This window comes from Branchiostoma floridae, chromosome 17, assembly GCF_000003815.2.
Source record: "Branchiostoma floridae strain S238N-H82 chromosome 17, Bfl_VNyyK, whole genome shotgun sequence".
Taxonomy (NCBI): Eukaryota; Metazoa; Chordata; class Leptocardii; order Amphioxiformes; family Branchiostomatidae; genus Branchiostoma; species Branchiostoma floridae.
The window spans coordinates 11,456,600-11,477,939 of record NC_049995.1 but is presented as its reverse complement, the minus strand read 5'-3'; the positions used below and the strand labels follow the sequence as shown (position 1 = coordinate 11,477,939).

Below are 21,340 nucleotides of genomic sequence, written 5' to 3'. Positions count from 1 at the left end.
TAATGGTAACTTATATTCAACATATCTGCGTCATTTTCTTACATTTCAAGCATTGGTAAACAATGTAAAAGCCAGCCGCAAACAAATCACCTTACTTCCGGAAACTTGGACAAATTTGGGGACAGCTCAAGTAGCGGTGGGAAGTGTGCAAATGTCGATTCATTCTCATAGCAACTAAGTGGTAGTCGTACGTTAAATGAATATTCCTATGCAGTGTAATAAGGTAGATTCATCCGAAAATAATTTCATCAGGTTGGTAGAACATAAGACATAAGAGTTTTCTTTTATACAACCAGTTCATCTCACCTGCTGACGTGCCGATGTCTGTCAGACATCTTCCTCAGAGCTTCTAAAGCTAAGGGCACAACCCGCCGTACGTGCAATTTGTCCGTACGTTTCTTTGGCAGGTCACGTCCGCCACGTTTTTCTGAAAACATGAGGAACGACTGGCAAGAGCAGGGAGGGAGTCCTTCAAACGGCAACACAAAGTTTTTCCTGCACGTAAAGTTCTACGGCGTGTCTGTGTGCTCCAAAATCCGTCGGGCTCCCTGCGAGTTCGTACGGAGCGGCGGTACTTACCACTTACGGATCCCAAAAGATTGCCCATGTTTGGGCACGTAGACAGCACGTATTTGCACGTGCGGCGGGTTGTGCCCTTAGCTTAACTAGAGTTCTGCTTCGAAACGTCAGCAGGTGAGATAAACTGGTTGTGTAAAAGAAAACTCTTACGTCTTAAGATAGATTAATTCTCATAGAAGAAAAATGACCATAAACAGTGACTTTTTTTACAATACATAGTACATCCCTTTAACACGAAACATTAAAACGTATTAGTCAAGATGATGCACGCTGTACACAAACAACAACAAAAATACCACGACTAGTCATACAGAGCAGTACCAAATAACACAACGTTTGTGTAACACAATAAACAAACTAGCAGAATAGAATTACAAATCACATGCGTCGCTTCTTCTTGTTGGTTTGTACATTTCTCACGAGATTCTTACATCATTTCTTTAACTGATATAATACGGACGACATGCATATGGAAATGCCAAAAGTCATCAAAATATGGTGGACGTTCATTCTTATGACAAGAAGACCGCTATTCCGTACTTATGGCATGTCCTGGTACAATTTCTGTATACCTAGGACAATACATATATGCATCCATAAAAAAAGGAACCTGGTAATAACGACTGTAAAACATAAGAAACTATAGCATGAAAGTTCATCTGCGTTGGTAAAAGACATGATGGGTAAACTTAACTTTAACTGACCAACATTAAATTGATTGGGACTTATCCCAAATTTCCGGCCGACTCCGTCAGCCTTGTTCACGGAATGGACTGTAGCTTCCGGACGTGACGTCGGACACACGTGACTGCAGCAGAGGGTCATAAATGCTAGATAACCTGTGTCGCCCCCCGTCTCTGTTTAGCGATGGACGTTGGGCGACACACAAGAAACTATATTCCAGATATAAAGATCCTCACTGTGTCTCCTTTCAATATTGTATGTACAGAGCTTTGTTTCTCTCTCTCTCTCTCTCTCTCTCTCTCTCTCTCACACACACACACACACACACACACACACACACACACACACACACACACACACACACACACAGTGTGGTATATCGAATAATAGATTCTTCATTTTTGGTCATTCACATCTTCTTCTTGACACTGCAATAGACCATGACATGTTCGTTTGTGTGTCCGTTTTCCGACGTCTTTTGCAATCTACGGCATATACTTTACAGCGTGTTGCTTTTTCCGATTGACATCGAAAACTATTTTTGGGGAAACGAACGAAAGGAGATGCACGCGCGTACATGTATGTCATCCGTATAATTCAATCAATATGCATGCTCTTATTTGTTGTATCAAACAGCATTCTAGATCACAATAACGATAACAACAACATGCGTCCCCTATCCTCTTTTCAGATCAATGTCCTGGACGTTTAGGTGTAGTATTTTTGTTACCTGGATACGTTTTGAAACAGGATCCTTGGTAATTTTTAACTTCAGGGACGTTGCATTGAATGAATCTGTGCTGAAGCAAATGAATTCAAAACCAAGGCGATATTGACCAATCAAATTTGAACATATGTCGACAGTTGAGTGGCACAGAATTCACCAGGGACTATTCACATGTCATCTGTCTTTTCATCTATTATTGGAAGATAAATTTTCCAACCTCTCGTACAGTCTAGCGCGTAGTCCTTCCGTGTACGTACTAAGTACGGTTAGTATGGTGGTTGAACTTGAAAGTTTACCTCACCTCACCTTTACGTTACCTACCTCACCTCACCTCACATTATCTCACCTATGGCAAATTCAAGTGCAAAATATAAACTCGGCCACGTGCAGTATGTAAACTTTATGGATGACATCCCTCACAGGCTGCAAAAATAATGATATATGGCGAAAAAAAATATGGTCAAAATAATACGATGGCAACTACAGTCATGACTTCCATATTGGTGCCACTTTTACAACTATCCAACGAGTTTTCACTTCAGCAACTACAGTCATGGCTACTTCGCTAGTGTCACTTCTACAAGTATAATTATCAACACAACACAATCTATTTGTCCATTTTGGTACTTAATCGTCATGTTGACCATTCTCGAAGAAAAAAAATTATTGTCTTTTTTCTGAAATCAGGCAAAAATTGATGAGCGCACTGATGTCATCAATAACATTTACTTGCTGTGGCCTTAGTAATTGCCAGGACTAAATAGATATACTAATGGTAATGGTACTGCCAGAGCTTGCAAGAAATACTGTAAATGCAGAAACTTTCGCGGTGGTTTAATGTTCGCCGCTTCACCGTGAATTTAAAATCAACGCGAACATTTTTCCATGGCAGTAAGAGACTATGCACTGTACAGTGCATGGTGCCAACGCGAACTTAAAACCACCGCGAAAAGTCCTTTTTCCCGCTACCGCGAAATCAAATTACCGCGAACGTAAGAGTTGATTTTTGATCGTATACTTACTTCTGGATTTTGTGCGGCCCATGGCATTCCATTCAATCATTCCATTGTAGCCCGGTTGAAAAAAGCAAACAACTTACGCAAAATCAACAAAACACTGGGTTAGAGAGCAAAGTTCACGGTTGAAAAAAGCAAACAACTTACGCAAAATCAACAAAACACTGGGTTAGAGAGCAAAGTTCACATTTCTATAGTTACTTCTAAGTGTTTCAAGTTGTGAAATTACAACTATACGAACTCGTCACATTTTCGTATCTTTTTTTGATTGCTGAATTGTATTGCGTTTTAATAGGGAGAGATTCACGCCGACATCCGGCTCAAACCGGAAGTGACGCGACTCCCTCCACTCCGCGTGCGTAACGTACCGTCCCCTAATGTTGCAATTGATTGCTGTGAAAACCAGCGGTCTCCGTCGCTATTTCTGCGCATCTGTAGACTCCATAGCAGGGGCGCACGCCCGTTTTCTACCCCCCTCCCGACCCCCAGGGGTACCCTGAGATGCTACCGCGACCATGACGGGACACAGGACGAAAGGAGGACGGTTACTAGCAGTCTTACGCGGCCGAGAAGGAGTTTAAAACGGTCCCCACTGGCGGAACAAGCTCGATGAAGGCAGGGCAAAGCACGGGGATGAGGCGCGCCAGTTTGCCCGTCGCCCCCGGGGTGGCGTCCTTGGGGGGTGGGGGAGAAGTCTGTCCCGAGCCTGATCTATCCCACCTTACCGATGAAGAGAGGAAGATTATCGAAGAGGTTATGGCGAGAGCGAAAGCTGAAGAAGAAAAGGAACAAGCCATGATCAGGTACGAACCACCCCTCCACATCTTACATGACGTTCGTAGACAAATCTATACAAAACACACATTCTATATCCCACCAATATTTACAGCAATAACTTTTCTTATCCCTCTGAAATCCCAACATACCATATTCTAGGAATAATGCGCGGAAATGTATTTATTTCTCTCCCATAATCAAGAAAAGGTGTGAAACTATCACTCACTTATAATCAGGTTGTTATGGGAGCCCCTTTTTTTTTCAAAACACACCCAAAATATTGCGATCGCAATGGTAGGGATATTTCCTGACAAGCTGGTAGGATTTTTTAGGATGGCAAATGAGTGTGGTCTGTTTTAGATGTGGTTTTCATGATGAAATAAATTTTAGAGCATCGATTTGAGGTGTATTTTGGATGTGTGTCCACTGAAGCTGAACAGCAAGACAGGTGGTAGTTTTTCCTAGAGATGGTGTCGGGAACCCAACCCCATCTAACCACCAAAATAATCATACTTCAACAGGGTGTTGTTTTTATTAGAGCACTTTAAAAGCCCTTAGCGTCTGTGTTATCCTTAGTCAGAATTAGCGGCGAGAAAGAAGGAAAGAAACGGGGTTTCTACAGCGCAGATGTGACCAAGCCTTGCCGGCCGCCATGTTGGAAATACCTGCCTCAGCTATGGCCGCCTTCGATCGCGAAAAACGTGAAAATACAAACATTTCAACCCTTTTAAAACCCTTAAATTCTCACTGCATCCCACTCACCCACCCCTTACACGACTTCTGGGTGTGCGAAATGTTGATGTAATGTGAGAGAGAAATATGAGCCGCGCCTGGAAAGTGAGAGTGAAAAGTGAGAGTGGTTTTCCCTTTCTAGCACCTCCGGGGGCCCCCAAAGATGGCGGTGGGTTTTCCTCATCAGTATCTATCCGCACGGAACTATTATTGATCCAAAGCTAAGGCTGGACCGTACACAATCTCTCCCTCTCTGTCCTAACCTAAAATGTTCCCATATACAGCCCACCATTGCACCGTATATCCCCCGTATCTGTGTGTATACGCCGCACAGGTGTACCGTTATACGCATCTGTGTATGATAGTATTTGCTGTATATGCGGGATTTGTGGGTGGGGCGGGTAAGGAAGGGAGGGGGGCGATCTTGCTTTATACCATCACATGCTACCTTGCAAATTTTTCATTAAGTCTAAATATTTGTAGATTTTTGTTTTAGTAGGAAGATTTAGATGTTAGAGTTACATAATTTTATTGAAGCAAAAATATGATAGATTATAAAGGAATTCGGGTATTAAAATGAATGATCATGCTTATATTGTGCATGCTGTACAATCATTTCCTCTTTTTGTGCACGGAAAAATATTGTATATAGGCTTATAGTCAAGAAAATTATTTTCTCACCTTTTTAACTATCTAAGGGTAGATATTTGTATGAATAGTTTGTATGGATACATACTAGGTTAGACTGAAAGATAGTAATTTGTGCAATCGTAATCAAAGAAAGAATGGTAGCATTAGGGTAAATTAACATTTACTAACGAGTAACATAAATAAACGAGCTTTAGAAATTTCTGTCTATAAATATAATGCTTGTGGGAAAAGTGAGCCAAAATAGTCAGATACATGTATATTCTCCTCATTTGAAGTGCATTGAAATAGGGTGTGGCATACAGCAAAAATGAGCATAATTCTTTAATCATAGGCCTAATCTCATTCAAACGATAAGCAACAAAAGCCTAATCAATATCAGCTGTGTTTTTCGTACATCTGTTGTTTTCTCTCTCTCAATTTTATAATGGTATATATGATGATGCTGGTATAAGTGAACTAATACCCCCCTCCCCACAGTGCTTTGTTTGTAGTGCATCAGTTCATGATGATTTGGTCAATTCTAAATACCGGTAGTAGATTTTTTACCGAAGGCATTTGTAAGTTGTATAAAATTTGCTAGGTTACGTTATTCAAAATAAAAAGAATTTTTTACTGTAGCAGGCCTGAGGTTTTTTTTTCTGTAAAGGAGACTACTTAAAAAACAGTGCAACATGCCTATAATAGTGCAATTACAAATTTAAGATCACTTGGACATAGTGCTACTGTAAGAATGTTTTCTTAGTTCTAAGGTGTAAAAGAAAAGGATTTTAAAAGAAAAATAGAAGTATATCCATTTCTTTGTTTCTTTCCCGGGAATTCTTACTAATCTCAATTGCAATTTTTCACCATGACTATATATTTCAATTCCAACTGGTCTCATATGACAGTTTCTAAAACAGGTACTTCATTACAGGTAATATGGGCACTATAAACATATAAATGTATGAGGTGCAATGTATTTTCTTTGAAGAATATTGTTTTCTTTGCGATACTTGTATGTTCTGATTGTACAAGAGAGTCTCAAAGAAAATTGATATAATTAACGACAAGAAAACCTGCAACTTTTTTCACGTACAAAGATATAATGATCTGGCACGTATCGATGGATGATTATTATGTAATGTAAGCTTTTGACTTTATCATGTAACAGCTCTCACTCATTTTGTACTATGTAGACGTCTTTGGCCTAAAAATGATGTAAACTGTATCTCTGTTAGGCCTAGGAAAAAAAATGTTGTGTTTCCTGTTTCAGTCTTAAAAAAATTAGGGTCGGTAGGTCGGGATTATCTTCTTTTTTTTCTTGTAATTTTTTTTTGGCTGGCCAAAACTCTAGTGATACATATTACAATACAGTCAAACAAAGTAAACTGAAGTGCATGAGGACACTTCTCTTTTAATGTCAAACTTTAATTTTGTGCACAATAGATACATTTATCCTTCATTAGATAGGACAAGCAGTGTTTTTGCTTCAATAGGAAGCAGGCTGAATAAAAATTCTAACTGGAAACTGTGACTCCTCTGCCCATCCCCAAAAAAAGTCTTGGGTCGGCAGGTTTTTCTAGGGTAGGTAGGGAAACAGGAAACACGATATTTTTTTTCCTAGGCCTTATATAATTTTGCCTGACCCTTCCCTCTTCCCTCATGACCTCAATGAAAAGTGGCCTGCAGGCCGATTGTAGCTTTTCATGAATAAACAAAGGTTCAAACAAACAAATGTTTTGAGTAACCGTAGATTACAATAGGCAGAAAATACATAAAAAGCACAGTTTATTTCTGTTTGTTATCTGTAATGTATACTGTAGAACCAAATGAAACCAGTTTAGACATGCACAATAGAGGTAGCACTTTACCTGTACACATGATATATCATTATAACCACTTATCATGCCAGTATACCAACATGTACCAAAGGGAATATCACATATACAACATAGGTAGGATACAGAAAACCACCTGTTAATAGTTTGAGATACTCTTTGAGCCAGGCTTTTAGCTACGTTTTTTTTATTATAGTAAATCCAAATTTCTTGGTCAGTAGAGGTAAGTGACTATTGTAGGGGGGTCTGGGGGCATCCACCTTCCATGGTGTAGAGTTTTTGAGAATTTTATTAAAGTAATTTTGCCCCTAAGCCTTTATAGGATACCTCAGAATGCACCATTTTAACTTGACATTTTTAAGTTAAAATGGTGCATTCTGAGGTATCCTATAAAGGGGCAAAATTACTGTGAAAAAAGTGTGACCACAAATGACCTAGTGGCATCCCAGGTAAATCAGAATTTTATGCTTGTCAGAGGATCTGCTACCCAGTGTAAAGCGTCTAGTGCGTCCAATTTCTTGTTATTTTAAGAAAAGCGCGTCCAGATGAGGCCGTGATGCCTGCCTGGCTAAAAGCTTGCATTGGGCATTCACTATGTAATGATACACATGAACTTGTTCAATCATTTAAGAGATATGGGTGAGTTTTTGAAAAATTTAACTATTCAGTAATCAACCATTTTTGCTTCCAGTTCTGACATTTGAAGTACACGAGCCATAGCGAAGCCGCATTACATACACTACTACTGTTACTAGCTAACAAAAAAGCTTCATGCTTCGAAGTCCTCATCATCCTGAGGTTTCACTGCTTTTTTTAGCAGACAAAAGCTTGTGTGGTATACATAATGTAAGAGGACGTAAGGACTTTTAGAGCGGTTGCTTGATTGTGATACCTATCTAGGGTACAGACATCAAAATCAGGTGTTTTTCTTTTCTATTGTGTCCCCATTTATCTAGTCTCTACATGACCCAAATTTTCAGAGGTGCCCTTCAAGCCTGTTAAGTCTATATAGTGGTGGGTATTATTGAGCATTAGATTTTAGATAAATCTACTAGTACATGTTTAGGTTGAAACTATGTTACTTTGATTTATCATAGTTGATATGGCATGGCTGTCAATGAACAATGCATGTTGCTTGTCCAACTGGAAAAGGCACTGAATAAGTAGTTACATTGTCAGAGCATTCGTGTTTGTGTGCGTGTGTGTGTGCGCCTGTGTGTGTGTGTGTGTGTGTGTGTGTGAATACGTCAACTAAAAACATGCTTAAGGGATTGACGCAACTTACTTGGTATGTGAGACCTCAAAATGATCAGGTTTTGGGCCCTCTAGCGGCTTGTTTAGGTACTGCAGCATAACTTCCAGGCTCAATATCTTGTGTTCTGGACTTGCTGTGGTCATGATTTTCAGTTTTAGATAGCGCTTGGGGCAGAGAGTAAGTAGCGCAGGTTTGATCCCCCTAGTGTTTTTGTATGGAACTGCAAGGGCTGATTTTGTTTGTGACTTTTTATAAATGAGAATAACTAAAAAGTGGATGAAAGACTGCTGTTTTATTGCACATTTGATGATATACTAAAAACGGCTCAGTGTAATGTGAATGTGAGCAAAATTTTTGGTTGACGGTTATAAATGGACAAGTCATTAACATTTGAAACTGGTTACAATCATTATTGTAATCTGATATGTTTGTGTTTGCTTTCTTGACAGCCACACGTTATTTGCAAATCTATTTTTAGTAAATTACACATGCATTTTGATCGTTATCAAATACAAAGTGAAGGTCAAGTAATGTAACAAATAACTAACATTTGCATAATTTAGACACCTGATTGGCTACTGGTCTGTGGACATAAGATGAAATGAAGAAAGTATTTTATGAAAGTATTCTATGAATAAATTCTTACAGATAGTTCTTGTTTCTTAGTAGTTACTAAAGCTATACCTAATCAAATGGCAACATACCAACTTATCAATTTGCCACTTAGTTTTGGTAGTCCATTTTTGCAATGTTCTTTGAGAATATAGTGTACAAAATACTTTTCTGAGCCAGGTTGCATAGTGTGCAACCTGGGGCAAAAACTAGGTTGCACAACTGAATTTCAAGTTGCACCACCTACAATTCACTACTTTCTGAAAAAAAGGTACAATACATAACCTTTTATTATCATGTAAGTTATAAGACAAGCATGTTTGTTTCAAACTAAAAATCAAATAAATTGACAACAAAATAGAGTTCTGAGGCTCAAAATCTAACTTGCACCCTGTGCAACCTGAGTTTAGAAGTAAGTTGCACCAAGCAAAAAGTGGTTGCAATGTGCAAGTGTGCAATTGGGTATTTTGCACGCTGGAATAGGTATGATTGTTTCATCTTTGGGCCGGAGTTCGACGCTAGGGTCGGCCCCAGCTCGGACATGTATGACAGGGATTACATTCGTCATTTTGGATGGTGAAGTAAAGCCAGTGGCCCCATGTTTGAGAATCCAACGCACTTAGGCCACACCAATTTAATTTCTTGGTTCACGGATTCGCTCGCTCCTATTTTTTGGAAAAAAATAAAAAATGAAAATTACAGCTCAGCAAGTTTTCACCATTAATGAAACCATTCACTAACTTTCTGGTGTAGCAAATTGGCCTTTATATTATAAGCTCCTTAAAGTGTGGGTACAGGTGCTGTTACTGTACAATGATAGTGTTTTTGTACTTTTTTTAGGCTGAAAACTTTTTTCTTTATGTTTTGGATTAGTCGTTACCTTTATTCCAACCATTTTACAATTTTTATTTTAATTTTTATTTCGCCCTCTCGCTCCATATTTTTTATGAAAAATCCGTGAGCCAAGAAATTAAATTGGTGTGGCCTTATCGAGAAGGATAGGGGTGACTCAATGTGCTGAAAATGCGAGCCGTAACGAAGCCACAATGCACTTAAACACGATACTTCAAAAAGCAATATACTTCAACTCAATTGAGGATGACTGATTTACCTCTTTTTATGATCGTAAAATAGCCATTGTAATTGTTCTTAAGATTTTTGTACAATCTTGGATTCTCATGAAGTAAGGTTCTTTGTTACACAACCAAATTTTTACTCACTACCAACGTTTCCATGTCTGTCAGACACCATCATTTACGAATCTTGAATCTGTTACAGTGTAAAATTTAATGCGATGTAGGAACATCTAGTACATAATCCTTTAAAAAGAAGATGTTGGAAACCTATGAAACAGGTTAAATGTTAAGAATAGATATCTATTTTGGAAGCCGGATTGGGTACAGATAGGCAATACCCTATTTTTGGCATAGAAATTAGTAATTAGCAAAAGCAATAAAGGAATTTCAGTTGTGTTTTAGTAACAAAAGGCAGTCCCTCCCATCTTGATCCCTAATGCTATTTACCAGAGCTGTCCTGTTCCCCTCCCCTGGAAATTAGTTTTCTCTCATCCATCACTTCATTAATTAAGAGGCAGATGAGAAAAACAGATTGACAAATGCCGTATGCTGGTATTAGGTGTGGCTCTGTCATTTGCTTTTGGGTCTCATTGTGGGAGAGATTTATTTATTGCTTTGTTTCAAGATTTCAGGGCCAACTTTCAATCTCAGGGCTTGAAATACACTTTGTGGAGCATACAATTTGCTTATGCTGTTTTCAAGATTTGCATGTAAAGAAATATTGTGAATTTTTTATGTAGAAAATACTGCAGACTCTATTATTTTGCCTGTAGATTTTTCAAATTGCATCCAATTTTGCATGTAAAGAAGTATCTCGAACACTGCATCTACAATACGCACTGTGTAGGTAATTTTGAAGAATACTGAAAAGTATTTGTAACTTTGAAATTTATGATATACCAGTAGTATGTATATTAAGTCTTGGTATAATGAATCAGATATTGCACACAAAAAACAGAAAAAGAGAGTAATATTACCTGTTTAACATGTAAGTAGCTTTATTGCATCAAGCCTAATTGATATACAATATGTACTATTAAATCAGAATGACAAAAACTATCTTTACTCAAGCATGTTTTAAAAAGGGAACATTTACGAAATTCTTAAACTTGAAAGCTGTCATGAAAAGCATGTTTCTTTCTAAAATTATCTTTTCATCATTTTGACATCAAACATGCATATTTCTTTTATTATATTCATGTAAAAGAAGAGTATCCTGACCGAGATACGAAAAATGAATGTCACTGTAGCTTAGGTAATTCTTTTTTTAGTACTGTCCTTTCTTTTTCTATCCCATATGGCATATCATTATATAATGTCAATAATGCTATTCTTAGTGCCTATTCATATGCTACTGTTGTGTTTTCCATAGTTTTGTAAAGGTTATGTTTTAACAGTGTGCTTTTTAAAGCAAGTCTTTTACATAATGTGTGTTAGGACAAGGAAGAAATAGAACTAAGCTTTTTTGGGTATCATGTTTTCCATAATGGATACTGGTAATGTATCTCTGTCTATGAATCCTGTTATGTAATATAATGTGATTATCAAGCTCATATAGGGCTTGAAATTCATTTTGGGGAATATGTGCACTGGCAACCTAACTTGAAAGAATTTGGGTGCACAACTAGAATATCATCATACAGTATCATCTTTACGTATATTAACCCTATGCAAATATCTAGATATCCTACTGCATATAATGTCAAAAGTTAGGTCCAATTTTGGGTGCATAAATGTGTACATGCACCTAGCATTTCAAGCCCTATATATTTTTTAATGGAATTTTGAAACATATTCTCTTGCCAGCCCAAATGTATATCAACCGGTAATGTCATATGACAACGCACACTTATCAATATCATGGCATATTCATATATTGTATGCTGTATTGAATTGAGCCTTAGGTGTTGTTTTTGACCAAACATATTTGTTTCATATTCCAATTTTTTGTAGCAATTTGAATTTCTTCATTTAAGCAAGGAGGTTAAACTTAAAGTTTATTTACGTGAGGGAGGGATTTTTGACAGGTGGCTATTAGTGACAGTTGTCAGTGTATGCAGACATGTATTATTAATATGGCAATTTATCATCATATATGATAGTCTATAGATTCACACCTGTACATATACTGCCAGGGAGGATCATATGAAACTGAATATGATAATATCAAGACAATCATTCCAAGCATTCCTGAGTTATCGTTTTGACACGCACACAGAACACATACTACTGAAAACTTAACCTTCTTGGCAAAGGCAAAAATGAATATAAAAATTTACTGAGGCCACAGCAAGTAAATTTTATGGATGACATTGTTGCAGACTGCAAAAATAATGAGATGAAAAAAACAAGATTGATAAAAAGCAAACAAGCTAAATTTTCAAAATAGACACCATAAACGTATCAAGATCTGAAATGATAAAATATGGCATCACAACTAACAAGGCATTCATTCCTGTATTAAAGAAGTAAACTACTGTAGTATAAGTGACACTTGTGGGGTAGACTGGTATCACTTATCAAGTTCGTTGGCAACTACACATGGCTTCAATTGGTGGCACTTTTTCACTTCTGCAACTATAGTCATGGCTACCTCCCTAGTGTCACTTTTACAAGTACAATTATTAGGCTACAACACAGCATTTTTTTGTGTGCCCATTTTGGTCTATCTGACCATCACAGAAAAACAATTTTTTGCCCTGAAGCCTGGCAAAAATTAATGAACGCGCCATAAAATCTACTTACTGTTGTCTAATGGGATATACCTTATTTTTCTTTGTGTAGTGGGTAATTCTCTAACATGTTGGAGGTGTGGCTCTCTTTAAACATGGGAACTCCAGGCCTTACTGTATGTTCTAGGTTAACAACTCAAACCATAAGCCCCGTTTGCCACCAATAATCAATTGTCTTGCAGCAATTGTCTAGTATACACAACACTGTTTGTTGATATTGTATGTCAACGCATGACATTTACAGAAGCTTTAAGGTTTGTATCCACAATATTCTTATCATCACATGTGACAATAGCATCTCCGGATTATGGAAAAGACAGTAAATAGCAGAGTTGATATTTATAGAAACAATGTCTGTGAAAAGATGACACAAATAGTTCATCAAAAGGGGTAATATAAACAAATTAAAAGCAATGCATTTGTATATAAACACAGCAGTACCAAAATTGATGTTAGTCTTTGATTCTGTGGTTAAGGTAACGGTAAGTCGGCCCTTTTTCCAGACTGATTAGGACACTGTGTCTAGGGCATGGTATTGGGAGTTGGAGCCCAACCCTCTTCTTCCACTGCCTTTTACCTCCCCAACCAAAGTCATGTACCCATTTTCACACCTGGGTGAGTAAGGAAAGTTGTGTTAAAGTGCCCTTGCCAAGGGTTCAGTAGCACGACAGGATATGAACCCAGGACCTCTGGATTCAGGGGCCGCCCAAACGTCTAATACAGTTACACCATGCCATGACCCCATGAGTATACTGAGTATAAGAACCTTTAAGTCTGAAAGAGATAAAATCAAATGAGAGTGGGTAGCATTATTTGTCTTCATCCTTCCTTGAGAAAAGTAGAATTGTTGCAAAAGTACCAAACTGCGCAACAGAGTTAGGGTAAGGCTGGGTTACCTTTATCCGTGGGGTAACCTATATCCATTGTTTTAAAAAACTGGATGTATTTAGGAATGTCAAGTTGACGATGGTTTCAAACCGCGATGTTTTGAAAATAGCACAATTTTAAACATTCAACTGTCCTTTGACTTGATATCCCTAAATACCCTGTTTTAAAAAACAACTGGTAAACTGAATAAAGGGGAACTAGCGTTACCCCTGTGTGCTTAGCAAGCAGTAGCAAAGTCACATTGCAAAACTAGCTTAAGTGAATAAAGACTTTGGAGGTCTGCCTTTATTTGACAGAGACAGAAGCCAATAATACTCAGTAATAGATGTTTTGAACACAACTACTCAAGCGGTTTCGGTAAAGTAAACATACAGAAAACCTGTTTATTTAGGGGTGAGCAGAAACAAGCGCTAAGGTCTGGTTAGCCTAAATACAGAGTGTACGGTCGGGTTAGATTACGAGTTTAACAAGACCGCTGCTCGTGGACGGTTGTCCGTTTCGTTGTCCGCCACTGTGTCAACAAGTGTCGTGAACAAAAACGAACAAGAGGTCACAACATGGTCAGAGATTGCTAGCGTGATGGCTTTGTTGTTATAGCCTAGCAACGTAAACAAAGAGCTGGAAGTGGCTCGTTCCAAATTTGGTCTGCAAATTGCTCTATTGTCTGTGACAGTGCAATGGAGTGGTTGCACTTGTAGTGTCTGCTTGCTGTTAGGTCGTAAAACACTTCAACTTTGTACATATTTGATAGTGTCTGCACAAAGCAAAGTATGGCAGTTTCACACATTTCAAGTTTACGTTAAGAAGGAAAGAAGAATGCTGAGAAACATGCATTTTCTAGATATGCCAAAAAGGGTTAAACTTCATTTTTGTACTCAACCATCAATAAACCTCAATATTTTTGCTACACTAGAACTGTTTCTCTATGATTTTTTTGGAGTGTGTCTAACTGTTAGACTATTCTTTTGTTTTGATAAGGTGAACATACACGCCAGTAATATTCATGTCTTTTGAAGTGTCCAATGACATGGATTATAATTCCTTTCATGGTCTAATAATAGAAACGAAGTGCTATAAAAGCTACAAAAGCAATCTTGACTGCAATGGTACATCAGATTGTCATGAGAGTGTTTTTTCGAGGTCTACATTTACTAGAAATTGATTAGTATCATTGGGCTGATATCATGTGTACTTAAGTTAGGTTTTTGGTGACTCAGAGTCGTGAGTTGGAATGAATTATAGGGCAACGACCTTCAGGTCACAACAAATCTATTTGTTGCTTCTCAGATTTTTTTTCAGGGAAAAATTGTGCCGACAGGTCGAAAAGAAATAAAAATGAATTTTTCCAAAAGGTCTGGGGAGAAGATATGGTTTAAATAACACAAAAAATCTCTCGTAAGATGATTATCACCTGTAGCTTTGCCAGAAGGTTATGTTTTGAGCGTGTTTGTCTATATGTCTGTTAACAGCATAACTCAAGAAGCCTTTGATGGATCCTGATGATATTTGGTAGGTGGGTAGGGGTTGGGAAACTGAGGTCAAGTTCGATAATGGGCCCCCTAGCGGCTTCTTTTCGGTACTGCAGCAAAACGTCCATTTATAATGATTGTTATTGTTATTATTGGGTGGCCCAACAACTCTCTCTTCTCAGCCAGAGGCTGAATTGTGAAGAGCTTACATGGTAGAAGACGAAACACATTTTATCTCAAACTGCCCCTTCTATAATCAGGAGAAAAAAGAGCTCTTGAAAGAAGTCAGCAAATTTTATCCTAATATCTCCATGATTACAGACAAAAAGAAAACTACTCTCCTTTTAACATCGCAAAACCCACACCTTACAGAAAAAGCGGGATTTTTCGTCTTCCACTGTCTCAGAAAAAGAAGTCACCTGGAGTAAGTTACATCTTTAACAAGTTTTAAATTAGACTAGAGTAGTCCCTCACTGTACTGTTTATCATTATTTGTATGTCATTTTTGTCACTTGCAATTAGCCCAATAAACTTAAAACTTATAACTATCTTGGAATTGCCCATGGAGGTGAAAGTACTGCGCACATGCCGTAATTATCCCAGTTTCTGAATGATTTCACCTCATCAAATATTTAGTACCATGCCACCATGTCATAGCCGCATAAAGTCCCGTAGGGTCAAAGGTCAAAAACAGATTCTATCACGTTGAATTTGACATACTGTAAATACAAAATGGAGGTGAATTTGGAATTGTCCATTTTTTTACAAAATGCTTTTTCAACCTATTTTCTATGTCACAGTATCAATATTGATGTAATTTTTGTACCAGCCGATGAATATTATGTTTTCCTGAAGCTCATATTATATTAAATTTAAGCAATACACTAGACAAATCTTTTGATAAAAAACAGCCTTTTTAGCCTTTTCCTGTCTTACAGCCATATAATACTAACAGATATCAATATCAGCCTCATTTTCATACATATTATCATTTCATAAATATGATATTTCCTGAAGCTCCTTTCAACTAATATTAAAGTTGAATTGAATGCACCATTTTTCTGTTATATAGGTTTATGATTGATATCCACAGTATCAAGTCTGATTTTTCATGCACATATATTCAGATCCGCCCAGTACAAAATAAAATTATGATATTTCCCTTATGATCCTTTCAGTTAACATTAGACAAAGCTTTGAACACACAAACAAGAAGCTATTTTTGACCCTTTTCCTGTGCCATAGCTGTATATATAATTGATATGAATATGAGTCTAATTTTCATACCCATCACACCAGCCCATATAGATAAGCCCCAGGTGTATAATGGCACTGGAATCCGACAGAGTTTTATTTGATTACTGCGATATCAGCGTCTCCTTCCGTCCAGCGCGACAGATTCTGGTCCGTTTAAAATCCGTTCACGTCATAACGTTGCTCTACAAATTTGTTGAAGTAGATTAAGAAAAGCTGTTGTGTTTTGAATGGTGCTTTTTATTTGAGGATGTTTTAGATAAATCCATTCTTGGGTATTGGAAACTATTTATCAGGATGGTATAATTTACAATATTGTTAAAGAAAAATTTGCATTGTAGTTTGTACGATAATAGTAGTTCATGTAATTTGACATTAAATGAATATTGAAATATTCAACTTCATATTACAGGTAAAAGAAAATTTCCAGTATTTGTCTGAATTATGTAGAAAGTGTCCATGTTCATAGAATTTCTATTGTGTCCAAGTAACAGAATACTGTATTCTTTACTTCAATTATAACTCTATTATAATCTGAATTGTTTACCATAATCAATAGGAATCTGTTTTTTACCTAGGAAAAAAGTCACGGAGTCCAGACAATTTCTTTTACTTGACATGTATCAATCAATATGTTAATCAATCTATTGTTAATCTCTAATACAATAGAATTGCTCTAACAGAATAAGCTGCTTGAAGTAACTGACCAAGAAGATTAAAGGGAATATTTTGATTAAGAAAATCACTATTAGAAAGTTTTAAAGAGTGAATGGAAGTATAGCAAGAATCTAAATATCATGTACAAAGTGAAAGAAAATGGTACCAGTATTTATCAAGGACTTGTTGAATTCAATAGCTAAGTGAGTTTGTTTGTACAAAATGCTTTTGATAAAAATTTGAATGTAACTTTGATATGCATTTCCAATATTTTGATTATGAAAATTAGAAGATGTACAATATGTATTTGCATGACCCTCTGTATGTTACAAAAAGGACTATAATTGCCTATTAAAATATTATGCATGTGGTATACCCATATAGGTTCTTACATGCACCTACTATAAATGCAGATTAAAATGTTTGCATTGTTTTTATGTTCGCGTTTTTTGTGCTGCCTCAAAACCACCTCAAACGTTTTTCCATTACAGTATGTCAATACAGTATATGGCACTACTGCGAAGTGAAAACCACCGCAAAAACACTAGAGATATTTTCCTGCTCGCGTGAAATAGAAACCCTGCGTATTAAATGCATTTACAATTGCGATATCTCCTTCTTTTATGCTATGTTTAACCTACCCCTTACTACCTAACCCCATAACCAATACAAATTTAAGGCCAAATGGCTACCTTAGCTGCCTGATGGTTAAGTGAATGTTGGAGTCAGGGCAAGCACTCAATAAGGACATGAAATTTTTAGGATTGGGGATAATTTTGGCCAATTTTGGCGGGGCACCTGCCCCCAACCCTGAGGCCTTGTTGGTCATTACTCATTCATGGCCGCCTGCGTCGGAGGGGCCACCAGAAATACAGGGCTGGGGAAACTCCGCTGAAGGAATTTCAAGGCAAGATACAGAATCAATGCTATAACACATTCTTTTGCAAAATGTTTTCATTCAGTATAAAGTGAAAGCTTTATCATTTAACTTCACCTCACTGAATCAGTGTTCTAGCAAGGATTTTATTTAAGCGTAATGGTAAGGGCAAGGCAACCAATCTGGGGGGGGGGGGGGTTGTAAGGGGGATCTTTGCCCTTCCACAGTGAGGTTTTGAGAGTAAAAATTTGGTATTGTAAGGGTACCTTTGAGGTGACTTAACTGTGTAAACATCACATGTAATTTGAAGGATTTTTTTATCAGCTTGGAGTGGCATATCATCATTTTTCATATTTGAATAGTCATTGTTCAACAAGTAAATGTTGAAAATTACCAGGTCCTCATTTTACAAAGTCACAAATTATAGTGCAGTGGCCCGTTACGCGAAAAATGCACTAGGTAGAACCCTTGAAGAGCTAGTCTTCCACTGGTTGTGACGAAGAAGACAGATACAATGTACATTCACTACCAATGGACGATACACAAAGGCCCCCTTTCCTTGTGTCACATACGACAGTAACTGTCACTGTATCATTTTACTGGTATAGATGAAAGAGTAGCCACACATAATACCTGTCTATATAATTTGTAGTATGTGCCACAATCAAAATGCTGCATGCCATTGTGTCTATACTGTCATGAAATATTGCATTTACTGTATGAATGAGACACTGTCTTCTTTAGATGGTGAATGCAATATGTCATAATTTCGTACAGCAGGCAGACAATGGCGTATCAAGCTAATAGCTTGAAGGTAAAGAATGGAAAGTAGGTCACGATATACACTGACCATCAGATGTGGCAGCAGCAATTCTCATAAGGGGGGGGGGGAGCAAGAGATAATTTTCAAGGTGGAACAGGGAAATTCTGTTATCTTAACTGGAATGCCATTTCCTGCATTTAGAGAAACAATTTTTTTCTGGTAGAACAAGCTAAATTGAAAGAAATTCTTATTAGTACCAAATGTTCAAGTGTTGAATGATAGCAAGGACATTATATAGAAAACTTCTATATAAAGTCCTTCATGATAGTAATTTCATTCCAATTTCATTTCATTTCAATTTTTGCTGCTTCACTGAAACTCAGAACAACCCCGAACATTTTTCCATTACAGCACTACAGCGAACAAAAAAACACCACAAATAACCAATTTTTCCCTCTACCACTAAATTAGATCCCCACGATCTTGAATGCATTTACAGTAAACTATGCATAGATTATATAAATGTGTAAGTCATTTGCATAATGAAGATACTAGTATTTTATTTAGGTATGAGGTCTGGGAACTCTGGTTTTCCCAGCCTCCCTGTGTGAAAGTGCCCTGCTGTGAACATACCAGCCATGCCTTGAAGATAAGGGCCATTTAGATAAAGGTCCACTTCAAACTGCCCTTCCTGTAGTCCCAACAGAAAACTGCAATATCACCAAAATGTCCGCCACTCTATCTCATGTGTACACATCTACGGAGAAGATAATTACATCCAAGGGACCTGTTATATAACAGATATGAGAGCTTTTATGATACGGAGGGAGGAAAGATATTTACAACTAGATATGGTACAATTTGTAATGTCTGTATACTGTTTGCCAAGCAATTTTGTCTCTTTTCGTATCGTACAAGTATTTGACTTTTGTCACAGTGGGGAAGGCAGGCGTTTTTTTTCTCCTTGTAAATGCACTTTTCTGATTATTCTAATGATAATGTGCCAAAGGAAAGGTTTCCATTACTTTAAAGAATTACCAACTTGTAGGTAGCATATGTTGGATTTTTGACTGATGTTCTTTGTTGTTTTATCGGATGAATATTATTGAATTTATTTGGTAAACAAAATGATAAAGTCGATTGATACAGTGTACGTCTGAATGGCCATTCACCCCTTGAAATTTTTATGATTTTCCGTATTTATTTGGATCAGTATTATAACCTTGAAGTGAACTCTTATAACTACATACATTTTTTGTATCAGGCTATTGGCTTGTGTAGAAAATATTTCTCTTGTATGATTTCAAAGGAATCTTTTGGGTTTTTTTCATGTCTCGAGAGAAGACTTTGCTTTTTTTGATATTTCCATGTACATGTAATTTTGGTTCCTTTACATGTAGAAAAGGTGTGTAACATTACATCACTTTGTGTATGAGAGGGCAGGGCTCTAGCTAGCTTGAATTTTTTCTCTGTTATCAGATTTTCCAAAAAATTGACAGAAATATCCTACAAACTATTTTTTTCTCCATTGCCATTGATAAAGGAACTTCCATAATTCTATAAAAACTGTTGGTATTTTTTTGTCCATCCTCAATGATATTTGAGACAAAAAATGTAGAAGGTAGCATAGAATGCTGCAAAATTCCTTCAAATAATGGCGAATGCCAGGTACTCTGTGAGAGGGTATCAGGTGGTATTGACATGGCACTAGGTCAAAGGTCAACAGGTGGCATGCTTGTGAGCAAAGTCCACATCCTGTTTTGTCCTTGATAACAATGCGGAGCCCGTGTTAATGACGCTGTTCAGGCTGCTCAGAAAATAAAAGAGTGTTACGACTGAGTTACTTGTGTAAGAGTATTGGAGTAGAACACACACCACTACCAGTGGATACTTCGATACTTTATTAGTGGACTAGCCCCCTACTGTAGTGATTGCACAAATTGTATGGCCCAAGGGCTATTCTAATAGAGATGGAAACTCACCTATATGCATCATCTGGGAAGGAGTTAACTTAAACTTTAAGTTTGAACGGTTGAGTGAATATTGTTGGTTAAGATGTTAGTTTTTGTTAGTTGGGAATCAAAACTGCTCAAAACGTATTTTATTGCCTTAATTTATACCTGCTCATAGGTATACATGTACTCGTCTAGGCCAGGTAAAATATTTATACGAAAAGGAAGACCCCCCCCCCCTCAAAAAAATTTGGATGTTTGTAGATTTTAGAAATGAAAATGTATCTTTTTTAGCTAGGTTGGTAGACTTGTCGGTCATGAAGAATTTATGTTTCTATAATTATAGACAGTCCTGTTACCATTTGTTTCTTTGTATTGAATACTAGTACCTGGTAAACCACCTCATGGTGTAACACACCAGGTTTGTATTGAAGAGTACAAGCTGTATATTCGTACTTATAAATTGGATCCACTGGTATGGGAATGAACCCCTACTCTGGATTGTTTTGCATGCTCTAGGTGTGGGTTTAATGTCCTATCCGAGTGGCATTTCTAATCCAAACTCGTTTTCACCTGAGTGAAGTGAGGAAATCTGTGTGAAGTACCTTTCCCAATGGCACAATTTAGGACCATATCAGTGGACTAGAACCTAGGATTAAAATACCGAATGGTTGCTTTACACCAAACACCCTACAGCTTTACTTGATCATTGATGCCATTTGTTTAGTGAATGTTCAAGAATTACAGCAGGTGTGTGTCAATGACCCCATTTAGGCAAGTATGTAAATAACACGCTTCTTTTGTGAACCCAACAAGGCAGGG

General features: G+C 37.3%; 1 protein-coding gene across 5 annotated transcripts in view; it reads left to right on the top strand.

The window, feature by feature from the left end:
• The first annotated feature begins 3,352 nt into the window (after positions 1-3,352).
• LOC118404830 (regulating synaptic membrane exocytosis protein 2-like) overlaps positions 3,353-21,340 on the top strand; it is a 186,015-nt gene continuing 168,027 nt past the window's right edge. For all 5 annotated transcript variants that reach the window (XM_035804193.1, XM_035804195.1, XM_035804194.1 and 2 more), the window contains exon 1: positions 3,353-3,809. In XM_035804193.1, coding sequence (XP_035660086.1) covers positions 3,616-3,809 — 194 coding nt within the window. In that variant the 5' untranslated portion in view covers positions 3,353-3,615. The remainder of the gene's footprint in view (positions 3,810-21,340) is intronic.